Here is a 13,880-nt window from a genome sequence, read left to right as displayed (position 1 = left end):
CTCCTGTAGGTCCATCTGGAATTAACCCACTGGCAGTAGCTAGGCCATTGCAGCAGCCAGCAGTGAATAAGTGCTAATGAGTCCAGAATGATGCCAACTGGCCCTGGTTTGACCCTGACTTAGCCCTGATTTGACCTTGACCTGGTTCTGGTTTGAACCTGACTTGTATTTGTTCCACAGTCAGCCAATGTCTTGCATGAGCGGTGAGGGAAACACAGTGTGATGTGATATCAACAAACCTGTTTTGTTTTCCTTTCATTGTCTTATGTACACTCTGATATATCACACACACACACACACACACACACACACACACACACACACACACACACACACACGTGTAGCAGGTTGGTGAGAACCGGCGTGTGCTGCATGCATTGCGCTCGCTGCTGGAGGAGTTTGGCTGTGAGCTGCGCGAGGAGGAACAGCGGAGACTGCAGCTGCAGCAGACATACGCCAGTGAGAGGGCATCATGGGAAATACAGCGCGCAGAGATGAGACGCCGCCTCGCGCAGGTACACACACACACACACACATACACATACACGTGCATGCATACACATACAAATACACACAGCACACACACACACACACACACACACATACACAAATGTGCACACACAACGCACAATGCGCACGAGCAAGCACACACACACACATATGCACACTTGCGTAAACACATGCACACACACACACACACACACACATACACACACACACACACACACACACACTCACCAACTGCATTCGGAATAGACTCTCTCTCTCTCACACACCCCACACACACACACACACACACACACCAGCAGGTGGTATAGGACCTGCTTAAAGGAACATGCCACCGTTTTATGAAATTGGGTTATTCACCGTCTCCCCTAGAGTTAGATGAGTGGGCAAAAGCATGTTTGTCTTAGTGCATTGTCTTGGTCTGGCGGCACCACCGCTAGGGAATGGAATCTCTCGTTGATGGATAGCAACCGTAGTTTACTAATATGCATCTTATAGAATGGCACAGTATAGCGTAGTTTACTTGGGTACAGCTTATAGAATGGCACAGTATAGCGTAGTTTACTAAGATGCATCTTATAGAATGGCACAGTATAGCGTAGTTTACTTGGGTACAGCTTATAGAATGGCACAGTATAGCGTAGTTTACTTGGGTGCAGCTTATAGAATGGCACAGTATAGCGTAGTTTACTTGGGTACAGCTTATAGAATGGTTTCATAAATGAGCAGTGAATGGCCTTACACATTTTCATTTCACTTTTGGGCCAAAGGGCAGCAGTGATTCCAGTCTGAACCCTTCCTGTGTGTGTGTGTGTGTGTGTGTGTGTGTGTGTGTGTGTGTGTGTGTGTGTGTGAGAGAGAGGTGAGAGAGAGAGAGAGAGAGAGAGAGCCTCTGGAAATAACCAGCTATTTCTGAATTATGCTCTGATCATCACAGCACTGACACACTGTCACACTCACAGGCTATTAAAAGGCTGTGTGAGTGTTTGTGTGTCTGTGTGTGTGTGTGTTTGTGTGTGTGTGTGTGTGTGTGTGTCTGTGTGTGTGTGTGTGTGTGTGTGTGTGTGTGTGTGCAGGAGTGAGAAGCATTAGATTTATTTAGCCATGAATGTTTAACACCAATATTTCTTTTAAAAATCTACACTGAGAAATGACCTACACTGTGTGTTTGTGTGTGTGTCGGTGTGTTTGTGCATGTGTCTGTGCATGTGTGTATGTTCTCTGTGCTTGTGAGCAGCTGGAGGAGGTGGCGGGCTCCACGGGAGGAGGTGAAGGAGTGTCGGACCCCCTGAAGCAGGAGCGTGAGGAGCACCGGCGCCTCCTAGCTGAGAGCCATGGCGCTGCACTGGAGCTGCGCTGGAGACTTCACCACGGAGAGAGACGCTGGGGCAGAGAGAGACAGGAGCTCCTGGAGCACTTCCACAGAGAGAGACAGACCTGGGTACGTACACACACACACACACAACACACACACAAACACACACACACACACCAGCACCAGAAACAGGCACACACACACACAAAACACACACACACACACACCAATGTCATCACATCACCAATACATCCATACATACAGTACAACAGACATACACAAGCTGAAATGATATTTACATAAGGGAGATGACCTCTCTGGACACTCTCTGAACTCTGGACACTCCAACCCCCCCCCCCCTCCCCAGATGCAGCGAGAGCTGGCCCTGCCGGAGGGTAAGGAGGGGGGACTCCAGCGGGTCTTTTCCCCCCAGGAGAACCCCTGCAAGACCCCACGCTCCCCTCGCTCGCCCCGCTCCCACTCTGACTCGGAGGCCGTGCTGGAGGACAGGGGGCTGGCGGGCCGGCTCCGGCCCAGCGAGGCGCTCCATCCTGGTGAGAGCCTCTTCCTGGACGCCCTCTCCCTCGACCCACCCAGCCAGGCCCAGGTACCGCCACCATCCAGGTTGGCGAGCGAGAAGAGGTTCCCCTGCCTGAAGGAGGTGTGTGTGTGTCTCTGTGTGTGTGTCTGTGTATGTGTGTGCAAAAGTGAGAGAAAGAGTGTGGGTTAGTTTGTCTGTGTGTGAAGGAGGTATACAAGTATGTATCAAGTTTTTTGTCTGTGTTTTTTTGTCTATGTGTTTCGTGCATGATGAAATTGACTCTTTGTTTCTTTTGCAGGCCCTTAATGAGATCTCTGAGAGGGCGGAGCCATCTGCCTACTCAGAGGAAGAACCGACCAGTGGAAGCCTTCTCAGGTACAAGACAAGGATTCTGATTGGGCAGAAAATCATAACCCCGCCCTCTTTTCAGACTCTTACAGTAAACTGCTTCATACAGTAGCCTTATGTCTTTATGTCTTACTCTACGGTCATCCAAAGGGTCAGAATTCTGTCTGATTAATTCATTGTCCTTGGCTTGGAACAGCCTCATTAAATATATAGACAATGTTTGGCACATTCATCTTATAGGTGTTTAGAAGTTATTCACTTAGAAGCATGTCATTTTGCAATTATTCTTAGTATCTCTTGTCTGTGTGTGTGTGTGTGTGTGTGTGTGTGTGTGTGTGTGTGTGTGTGTGTGTGTGTGTGTGTGTGTGTGTGTGTGTGTGTGTGTGTGTGTGTTTGTATGTGTGTGTGTGTGTGTGACAGGGCCAAGTCTGTCTGCTCCATGAGCGACTTCCAGCGCCTGATGGACAGTTCCCCCTTCCTTCCCGACAAGTCAAGTTGCCAGAGCGACCACGGTGGCGGTGTGCGTGACCGCGGCGAAGTGACTCCTCCCCTGTCCCCGGATGACCTCAAGTACATCGAGGAGTTCAACAGCAAAGGCTGGGAGCTGGCCACGGCCCTGAGTGCCTCCTGCCCCATCCCAGGACCCCTCACCCTCCTTGGGCAGCAGCAGCCTCCCCCAGCCTCGGCTCTGGAGGCCTGGACCGAGCGGACAGACCCCCGGCGACTCGGTCCCGCCGACCCCACTGCCGACCCGTTCCAGCCGGGCTCGTGGTTCCTGACCACCAGCGCCACACTGACCACCAGCACCCTCAGCAGCCCGGAGCACTGCCAGCGGAGCACTGCCGTAGCGCCCCCGGGGCCGTCACTGTCGCCGTCCGCCCAAACGGCGCCGGAGCACTTTGGGGTGCGTGTGCTGCACAGCCCCACGCGGGCAGCCAAAGACGGGGGCGTCTGGGCGGGTGGAGGAGGAGGAGGTGGAGGAGGAGCTGGAGGTTACGCAGCAGCAGCAGCGGCGGCCGCAGCGCTGGAGCTCAACTTGAGTGACGACATGAAGGAGGTGGCCTTCTCCGTGCGCGGCGCCATCCGCACGCCCCCGCACGCAGCCCTCCCCGACCCCCGGCCTCCCCCGCCGCCACCGCCACCCGCCTTGCGCGACTCGGCGTGCCAGACCAATGGCATGATGTCGCGGGGCACGCAGACGTGCCATGCGGTGAGCGTGGGGCTCCAGACGGACAGCGCCCTGCGGGCTCTCACCAGCAGCCCCCACCGCTGCCTGACGCCCAAAGGCGGCGGCTCCACGCCCGTCTCCTCGCCCTCGCGCTCGCTACGCCGGCCCCAGTACGTGCCCCCCGGACAGGCCAAGTTTGAGCGGCCCTGCTGCTCCCCCAAATACGGCTCCCCGAAGCTCCAGCGCAAGCCCTCGGGCACCGCCAAGACGGAGCCCGCGGCGGTTGGGGGTGGTGGGGTGGTATCAGGGGTCAGTGGAGGGGGAGGGGGAGCGAATTCAGGCGCCGTCGGAGGAGGAGCGGGGGGGGCGGGAGGGTCTAGTCGGACCCCGACGCCAACGTCCACGCCTCAGAAGGGGAACAACGAGTCGGCGTGGGCGCGGTCGACGACGACTCGTGATAGCCCCGTCCACACCACCATTAACGACGGCCTGTCCAGCCTCTTCAACATCATTGACCACACGCCACTCGCTCTGGAGCCTGCCGGGGCCAAGTTCACACGCTCCCCCAGCAGGACGAGGCCCCAGCAGGCCGGCGAGAGTTCTGCGGCGCCCCCTGCTGGACCGGACCCAAAGTGCGCGTCGGGGGGTGCAGTGCAGGAGCTGCTGAAGGGGTCGGGTGTACCGCGAGGCCGCTCTCCGAGCCCCGTCCAGCAGCTGGTTATCATGGAGGTGCAGGGCAGCGAGGTGGCCAGCATCCGGCAGGACCTGTCGGCACCGCCGGGACACACGCTGGCCGAGAACACGGCGCGGCTGCTGAACAGGAAGCTCCAGGAGCAGAATGCTCGCGAGGAGAGGAGGCTGCAGGTGGTCACCGGCCCAGCGCTAGGAGCTCACGGCAGGGACCCCAGGTCCACAGACGCTGGGGAAAGGGCTGGATGTATGGAGGTGAGACGTTAGCAGCTAACGGCTAAAATGCCCAACTTGCTAATGTTAGCCAATGATTCTTGCATGCACATGTGGATGTGTACATACAGAGGCACAAAAATACATGTTGGTAGAAAACACAAGCTCAAACAGAAATCCATACATATGTAAATTTACGGTATAAAATATTTGTTTAACAATTAACACTGATACATATACACCTTATGATTGGAAATAAACACACACACACAAACTCAGACACAAACAATGAATCATTCTGCCAATCGATAACAGCATGGAACAGCACGATGAGTAATGGTGCAATGATGACCTGCTATATCCTCATTGATCTCTCATGTTTGCCTGAGTTTGTTTTTTATTTGATCGCCATAGCGCTGTATTGTCTCTTTGCACCATGATCAGAATGTGTAACTATGGCAACCCCCGTCCCCCCGTCCCCCCTCCCCCTCCTACAATCCCTTACCCAGCATCCATCTGGAGGACTCATGCTCCGAACCCGACGACCCCCAAGGTGCAGGGAGAATCACTCAAAACTGGGTCATCCTTGGCGTCAAGACGTTAATCTACAGAGATTTACTGTAAACTAGACGCAGGATTTAATGTCTGACACAGCATAGGCACGCCTGTTGTGACTACAGAGGGCATTTGTGATAGTAGAATCAAGTAAAGTGTGTACACAGTTGAGGCCCCCAACACCCAGCTGTAGTTAATACCTGATGCTTTCATAATCTCTAATGTATAAATTACAGACAGCTAAAGCCCTTTCAAGCCACGGTGAAAGCTTAATGCATTGAGAGCAGTTATGATGAGGGATAGATACAGCAAATCACTGTTATTTGAACAACAGTCAGATTTATGCCATTTGTCCTCCACTTTTAATGGATTACCGGAAGCTTCTATCTCATAGCGCTAGTCTCATATTAGACAAGACGACAGGGACAGCAAACAAAGAGTTATCACATCAGAGTAGCAGATTTACAAGGGGACGTTCAGGGCAGTTACTGTTCATGGAGAATAGAGAGTGGGCTCTATCTATTAGGGTTATCTAGTGTTTAAGGCTATTGGGACTATCTAGAGTGTGTAAGGCTTCATTCTGATGGGCTTCAGTGAAAGGGATTTCCACTGCTCATTTGGCAAGAATAAACTATCAGCTATGTGGCAAACTATACCCAAGTCTTGAATGGACATGGTCCAGACCTGGCATAGACATGGCAAATACCTGGCGTGGATCTGTTGTAGACCTGGTGTGGATCTGTGTAATAGACCTGAGGTGCGTTCGGGAACATAGGCGAAAGTTTGTGAACGTTGGCAAACAGTTTTCTGAGTTTTCGGCGAACGTTTGCAAACAACCACAAACAGTGTGCAGAGGTAGTTCTCTGCGAACATACAGTGGAATTGGATGTGAGCTTGATGAAGGTAACAATGCAATTACCGTTACAATGGAATGTTAACACCAAATTGCTCAAATGTAACTGTTCAAAGAAAACATGTTCACCACGAATGGTCGCCTTGCCACTGTTTGCCGAATTTGAATGCACCTCTGGTGTGGATCTGGTGTAGTCCTGGTGTGGATCTGTTGTACACCTGGTGTGGATCTGTTGTAGACCTGTTGTGGATCTGTTGTAGTGCTGGTGTGGATCTGTTGTAGTGCTGGTGTGAGTCTGTTGTAGACCTGGTGTGGATCTGTTGTGGATCTGTTGTAGTGCTGGTGTGGATCTGTTGTAGACCTGGTGTGGATCTGTTGTAGTGCTGGTAGTCCAGATATAACTGCTGTTCAGCTGCTGATTGATAACCAGAAAGAAAGTATTTAGCTGGGATAGTGTATCCAGACAGTTGATTAGTTTGGTAAAGCCATTTCCTTTAGCTCACACCTCAGGGCAGCAGTGATAGTGGGAGATGTATTCGCCAGATTACGGTACAGATCACAGGATAGCTACCGGTATGTACAGTATGCTTGGCTGAGACCTGGTGTCATTCTCTTCCTACACCCCCACCCTCTCCCACATCCAAAGCATGCCTCCCCCAGATGGATGATGTCAGCATTAAAAGATGCCCCCAGACCCCCCCCCCCCCCCGCCCCCCTACCCCACCCCGCCCGGCAAACCGCTCCCATGTCGGCAGAACTTACAGCATAGCGACAAATAGCAGGATGGTGAGACCAGCACCTCCGACTGAACCAGCTCTCAATGTGCTACTGCTGTTGCTCTCTGAGTGTGTGTGTGTGTGTGTGTGTGTGTGTGTGTGACCTCTTGGTATTGATTAGAATCTGTAACTGTTGTCTCTCCAGTGTTCAGCTCTATGTTCCAGAGAAGTGTGTGTAGGAGAGAAAGGGTAATGAGGTGTGTGTGTTTGTGTGTGTTGAAGAGAAAGAGAGGTGTGTGTGGTGTGTGTATGTGTGTGTTTGAGAAAGAGACCTCCCATTATTGATGGGAATATGTGTGTGTGTGTGTGTGTGTGTTTGTGTAGGAGAATTGTGTTGTGTGTGTGTGTTTGCATAGGAGAATTGTGTGTGTGTGTGTGTGCATGTGCGTGTATGTGTGAACTGTTATGGATGAGAATCCATACATGTTGTTTCCCTTTGTGATGCAGTGCTTCAGAGGTGTGTGTGTACCGGTATATGTGTTTTAGGAGAGAGGTGTGTGTGTGTGTATGTGTAGGTAGGTGTAGGAGAGAAAGGTGTGTGTGTGTGCGTGCGTGTGCATGTGTGTGCGTGTGTGTGTGTGTTTGCATGTGTGTGTGTGTGTGTGTGTGTGTGTTTGCGTGTGTGCGTGCGCGCATGTGTGTGGGTGTGCGTGCGTGTGTGTGTGTGTGTGTGTGCGTGTGTGTGTGGTGCGTGTGTGTGCGCCCGTGTGTCTGTAGTAGAGAGAGAGGTGTGTGTGTGTGACCTCCTGTGATTGATGAGAATCCATAACTATTGTTTCTCCTCCTCCCTCCCCTATGTGGCGCTGTGTTCCAGAACCACACTGTCTTACTAACCACCCCCTGGGGCCTGTAAACGCAGCCGCGCTGTAAGTTCCCATGATCCTCCTGTCCTACCTCCCGACCTCTGACCCCACCTCAACCCCACACACAGGCCTCTCTCTCTGTCAGACAGATGAGCATGTACCCAACACACACAGCTCCACACAGGGCAGTGTGTAGGGACACAGGTGCTCCTTTGTCTTCAGGAACGTTGTCTACTGTGTGTGTGTGTGTGTGTGTGTGTGTGTGTGTGTGTGTGTGTGTGTGTGTGTGTGTGTGTGTGTATGTGTATGTGTGTGTGTGGGGGTGTGGATGTGTGTGGGTAAGTGTGAGTGAGTGAGTGACAGAGAGAGAGAGGGGGGGAGAGAGAAAGAGAGTTCATTTGTCTTCTGCATGCATGCCTTGTCTTCTGTGACTCTACAGTGAGCACCTCAAATGGGACAATAACACCCAAAGGAAATGCGCCAGCTAACGTTGTTTTTTAAAAAGGAGATTGTGACCCCTGACCTTACTGGACAGGTCACACTGTTGTTCTGATTTGGCCCTGGTTAATAGATGCCATGTGTTCTGATTTGGCCCTGGTGAATAGATGCCATGTGTTTGTTTGGCTGGTGTGGGTCACTTCCTCTGTCTGTTATGATGCCCAAGTGGGGTGTGTTGGTGTAACATCTCAAATCACCTGGTGTCTCTAGTAGGTCCACTGGCTGCTGAATGTTAGAGTATTGACTCTGGTTATGGGAGCACAGTACACATGTGTGTTGAAGTGACAATAATGTAACACTGTGAGACATTTTTTTTCCCCCATGCACCGTTACCCATTTTATTTCAACTCTCTCTCACTCTCTCTTCCTTTCTCTTCCTTCTCCCCACCCCTCTCTGTCTCTTTGTGCACTAACGGACTGAATTTTTCATGTGATAATATTCATCAATCATATTCCTCATATAATCTGGTTGTGTTTCTTTTACAATTGAGTGTGTGTCCATATGAGTATCACTTCACACAGAATGAATTATACGACAGAATGGCCACGTTAAAAAACCTTGCCAATCGTCCTTGCACACTAATGTGTGTATGCTTGTATGTGAGGTCGGTATGAATGAGTGAGTGGATACTTAATAGTGTGTGTGTGTGTGTGTGTGTGTGTCTGTCTGTCTGTGTGTCTGTCTGTCTGTCTGTGTGTGTGTGTGTTTGCATGCTCTCAGTGTGTGTTGTCCAGATATGCTCCTCAGCAGGCTGGCAGGTTTTTTTAACCCTTGCTTGACAGACTCACTCACTTACTCACCCCACCGTGACACGCCCATCTTCACATGGATGCTTTCCATCATGGCTGCTGCCTCTTGGCTGTTCCTCTCTCTCTTCCGTCTAGCACTCATGCTACTTCGGGTCATGGAGGACACTTCTGTCTCTGTTTCACACTGGACGCCATTTTGAATACATCTCCTAGGAGTCCGTAGTACAGGCTTATCAGGCTGTACTACTCTGCATAAGATCTTAAACACGATCACATATGATATGTTAATAATTAATACAAATGATCAATTCATATGAAATACATACAGTTAAAATGGTAAATATCACCATTCTGTACCCATTGTGTGTATTCAAAGGATCATCATTCAAGCAGATTACTATTCAGGGGTCAGTTATTAAAAGCTCAAGTGTTGACCTGTTGGCTCTGAGATATGTTCAAAATGGCGCACATATCTTGTGTAAGTGTGTTGGTGAGCTGCTATGAGGGTAAGAGGAAGGCGCACTGCTGGCTTCTCCTCCAAGAAGCCTACTGGTGCTCGTATTATATATTGTTAATACAGTCACACTGTCACTGAGAACAAACTCACACACACACACACACACACACACACACACACACACACGAGCATCCAGGGTCCTGTGAGTGCTATTCTGTAACCTCGTTATTTTGTAAGTGCAAAAGCATCATTTATCGGAATAGATGTGTCAAGGTGACATTCTCGCACCCTCCCAGCATTAAATGTAATTGAATCTATGCAGGATATATTGTTACATCGCCAGTATAAGGAATAATTTATGAGCAACTTTGTTGACAAGTCGTTATGGTTATCATTTATAATTAATCTAAGTGGAGCTGAAATAAATCAATGATCGATCAGTCGGTACAGAGCCCGGGAGGTGTCATCACAATATATATTTTTTTATATCGAGAGGTTATGCACTCGTTTACTCAACTGTGTGCTCATTTTACCAAATCATGTGCTCATTTTTACTAATTTGTGCATTAAATTAAAATCAGAGCACAATTCAGTAAACAGTAGTGCACAATTTAGTAAACAATTTAGTAAAATGAGCACACGGTTTACTAAAATGAGTGCACAATTTAGTAAAATGAGAACACAATGTAAAATGAGTGCACGTTTTCCTGATATACAAAAAAAATCTCTCGATGAGACCTCCCAGGTAGGCTAATGCAGTCTCCCAGCAGAGACAGTATGAAAAATGTGTGTGGTAAATTCACCCTGACCTCTGAAGAGAAACACAACAGACAGAGGAGCTCAGTTCACAGTCGGGACCATTTAGCTTAGCAGTTCGAGAAGCTGAATGCCTGCCAAAGCACGTCTACCCTGCATTAGCATTGCCATTAGCGTGTTAGCATGCTAGCCGATTAGCCCGTTATTAGATTAGGGTGTTGCTCTCTGTCTTCTTGCTGTGCGTTCAGTGGTGGCGGCGCTATCAGTGGTATTTTTAGCCTGACTAGATTAGCCTGCTTCCTGGATTAGGTTCTGCTGTGCGTCTGAAGGAGCCGCCGGCAGTCTCCGGAAACAGGCTAATTATAAGCGATTGGCTTGGCACTACTGTCCTGGCAGCCAGTCAGAAGGAGGTCAGGCGGTCGGCTCACTCAGATAGGGTCTCCACCTCTCTACAAAAAAAGATGGACACACACACTCACCAGATCACTCACATCTGCTCGAACAGTCAGCTAACACCTGACTCGGACATAAATATGTTCACACACACACACACACACACACACACATACACGCATACATGCACACAAGCACCTGAAAACTCACTCAGATAGGATCTCACTACCAAAAAGGAGGGACACACGTACACAGACATCTACTGTATAGAAAAACATGTCATAGCATAGTTCACATCACAATATCAATACATTTTCTTGTCTTAATATGTTAGACAGATTTCTAATTTAATTTAATTCAAAATGTCCTAGTCATAAGTTCAGTTTAACGTCATTGTGTGTGCTAAAAAGATTCTCCTTCATGAATTTGTAACTTCTCAGACAGAGTCAAGAATAAATATTTAAAATGATTAAATACGGAATAGTGACATGTAGGTCAAAGATACACACGGTGTTGCTGTTGATGAGTTACAGTAGTACACCAAGCTAGCCTATTGCATGTCATGCCATAGACTCACTCTATGTGAGGATGCAGTATAGGTACTCACTAAATGTGAGGATGCAGTATAGGGGCCATAGACTCTAAGTGTGAGGATGCAGTATAGGGGCCATAGACTCTAAGTGTGAGGGTGCAGTATAGGGGCCATAGACTCACTCTAAGTGTGAGGATGCAGTATAGGGGCCATAGACTCACTCTAAGTGTGAGGATGCAGTATAGGGGCCATAGAGTGTGAGGATGCAGTATAGGGGCCAAGATGAAGGGGCTGTGGGGAAAGGCACAAACAAAACAGTCCCTTTAATTCTACTCAAGATCCCAACACACACAAACCATAGTGTGATTAATACACACACACACACACACACACACACACACACACACACACACACACACACACACACACACATACATACACATACACACACACACTGTAAATGTTTCACTTGTGTACTGTAACTAATGTTTTTCTCTCTCCCGACTCATCAGGACCTGCCTCGTTCTCCAGTGGCTCCTCCCCTGGAGGCGTGTTTTCAGCGCCCTGCCCGCCCTGCCAACCGCCGGCCCCCATCCCGATGGGCCGCGCGCTCCCCTAACTCTTCCCCGACGTGGCGCAGCACAGTCGCGCAAAGGTTCCGCTTCCCCACCCAAACCATCCCCGAACTGGAGGAACCTAGTCTAGAGCCAAGGCCGGCGTGAGTGCGGGACAGAGAGAGAGAGAGAGAGAGAGAGAGAGAGAGAGAGAGAGAGAGAGAGAGAGAGAGAGAGAGAGAGAGAGAGAGAGAGAAAGACTAGAAGGAAAGTGATAAAGAAAGGAGAGTACCAGTGAGAGACAGCGTGGACTTTGCCACCAATCCTCCGTCTGCCTCTGCACTCTTCTCCTCCTCTCTTTAATCTCTCTTCTCTCTTGCCTGCCATCTCTCTGCCCTTTAACTCTCCTTATTCCAGCCTGTCCTCAAGATCATACCTTCCACAAACCTGACACACACACACACACACACACACACACACACACACACACACACACACTCATACAAACACACACACACTTTCCCCAAGAGGACCACAAGCACCAGCTACCCAATATGGAGAGAGTTTCAGAACTTTCCAACAGAACTCAAGGACCCTGAATGGAATGTACCAATGCAAAACTACTACAAGGAAAGAAGCAAAACGAACAAACAAGTAAACAAAAAAAAACACAACTCTTCCATCACAGGTGCCTGCTCACACCTGAGTTCTCAGTCGCGCCACATGTCTGTGTGTTAATGTGTATATACATATATATATATATATATGTATGTATGCAATACATATATATTATATTTAAGTCACATTTACTGAGATTTTTATTTAAGATGCTCCAAAAGTGGAGTCACTCGCAAGAGTGAACAGTAATAAATCATTTGTGTCACCGCAAGCATCACACGTTTGTAAGCTTGTAAATCCCCCAGCTGATAGTGTTGTATGCACACACACACACACACACACACACACACACACACACACACACACACACAGTTCAGTTCAGATCAGATAGCTCACTGACCTTGCCATAGATTTGACCCAGCTTAGGCCCAAAGCTGGTTTGTTCTGTCAGGACAGGTGCTATCTGTAATATGTTGCTGTATCAAAGCCTCACCTGTAAATACAAACACAACTGGAGAAACACGCTGATGCTATTTTCATATCTGAAGCCTGTTATCTCCAGATGGTCACCCCCACGCTGTCTCACGGCCTTCAAAGCTTGAATGAAAATAAAAACAACGCAAACCTACAGCCGTTCCGCTGAGAGCTCTCAATCTCAACGGCTCTCAGCTCGTAGTCTACCAGAGAGAGGACACAGGGAACCCACGCACTACAACCACTGGGGTGGGTGGGGGTGAGGGCGGGAAAGAAGGGGGGTGGGGGGGGGGGGGGGGTGTTGGTGGGTTAGGGGCGTGTATGAGCTAAATGCCCCTCATTGAGAGATAGCTCCGTTTGGTGGGTCAAATGAGAGACTGGTTCAGTGGAGCCATTCTGCGTTCCTTAGGAGGCAGAGAAACATGATGTCAACCAACCAACCAACTAACCATGCAGATGTACCCAGGCTGCTGCCTCGTCTGGGTCGAGCCTGGCCCGGAGTAGTCTACCCGGGTCATATAAACTACCAATGTAAAGGTGATGACACACAGGGACAGCACAACTTTTTTAGCAGTGTTGCAGAGCAGTGTTACTGGGAAAGTTTTTTAGGTACATACTGGGCATTTATCCCGAGAACCGCAGCGAAGTGGCAACCTGCTCTGATCATCTAGTCAGAACGTTAGGAAGTGGTCAAATGACGCAACATTGTGGTGGAGGTTGCACTGTGTGTGATCACCTTAAAAGTTGAATGTGGAATCCCACCTGGGTGGAGGATATGTACAGTCAGGGTGTATTAGTACTGGAGTTTAGTCTTGCATAGCCAGACGTTCATTAACTCATCTGTCTGGAGACAGCTATGCTGAGATGTGGGGAGTGATCAAAGCATTCACATCATTTGGAATTTCTAAAGCAACAGAAAAATCGCCTGAAGTTGGAGTTGAAAGGTTTGTGGCATTCTACATTTCTAAACCAATTCAGACGTCTCTTACAAGCAGACACTGAATGTCCATTACTAAGAATGTGGGGGAAGAAAGAACAACGAGAGGGTTTTAACGAAATAAATCAACAAAGCCTTGGTG

At 49.3% G+C, this 13,880-nt stretch overlaps 1 protein-coding gene across 3 annotated transcripts in view; it reads left to right on the top strand.

Moving 5' to 3' along the window:
• LOC143134438 (microtubule cross-linking factor 1-like) overlaps positions 1-13,036 on the top strand; it is a 66,138-nt gene extending 53,102 nt beyond the window's left edge. For 2 of the 3 annotated variants that reach the window (XM_076294844.1, XM_076294843.1), the window contains 6 exons: positions 345-515; positions 1,745-1,948; positions 2,190-2,483; positions 2,662-2,738; positions 3,132-4,824; positions 11,668-13,036. In XM_076294844.1, the coding sequence (XP_076150959.1) occupies positions 345-515; positions 1,745-1,948; positions 2,190-2,483; positions 2,662-2,738; positions 3,132-4,824; positions 11,668-11,877 (2,649 nt within the window). In that variant the 3' untranslated portion in view covers positions 11,878-13,036. Of the gene's footprint in view, positions 1-344; positions 516-1,744; positions 1,949-2,189; positions 2,484-2,661; positions 2,739-3,131; positions 4,825-7,780; positions 7,833-11,667 lie in introns of all 3 variants that reach the window. The other variant, XM_076294845.1, reaches the window with a different exon arrangement.
• The last annotated feature ends 844 nt before the right edge of the window (positions 13,037-13,880 follow it).

This window comes from Alosa pseudoharengus, unplaced genomic scaffold, assembly GCF_046254945.1.
Source record: "Alosa pseudoharengus isolate Yale_2024_CS ecotype anadromous, Long Island Sound unplaced genomic scaffold, YU_APseudo_1.1 YU_APseudo_1.1_scf_2, whole genome shotgun sequence".
In the NCBI taxonomy this organism is placed as follows: Eukaryota; Metazoa; Chordata; class Actinopteri; order Clupeiformes; family Clupeidae; genus Alosa; species Alosa pseudoharengus.
The sequence above is the reverse complement of the archived record's forward strand: the minus strand, read 5'-3'. Positions and strand labels throughout refer to the sequence as shown.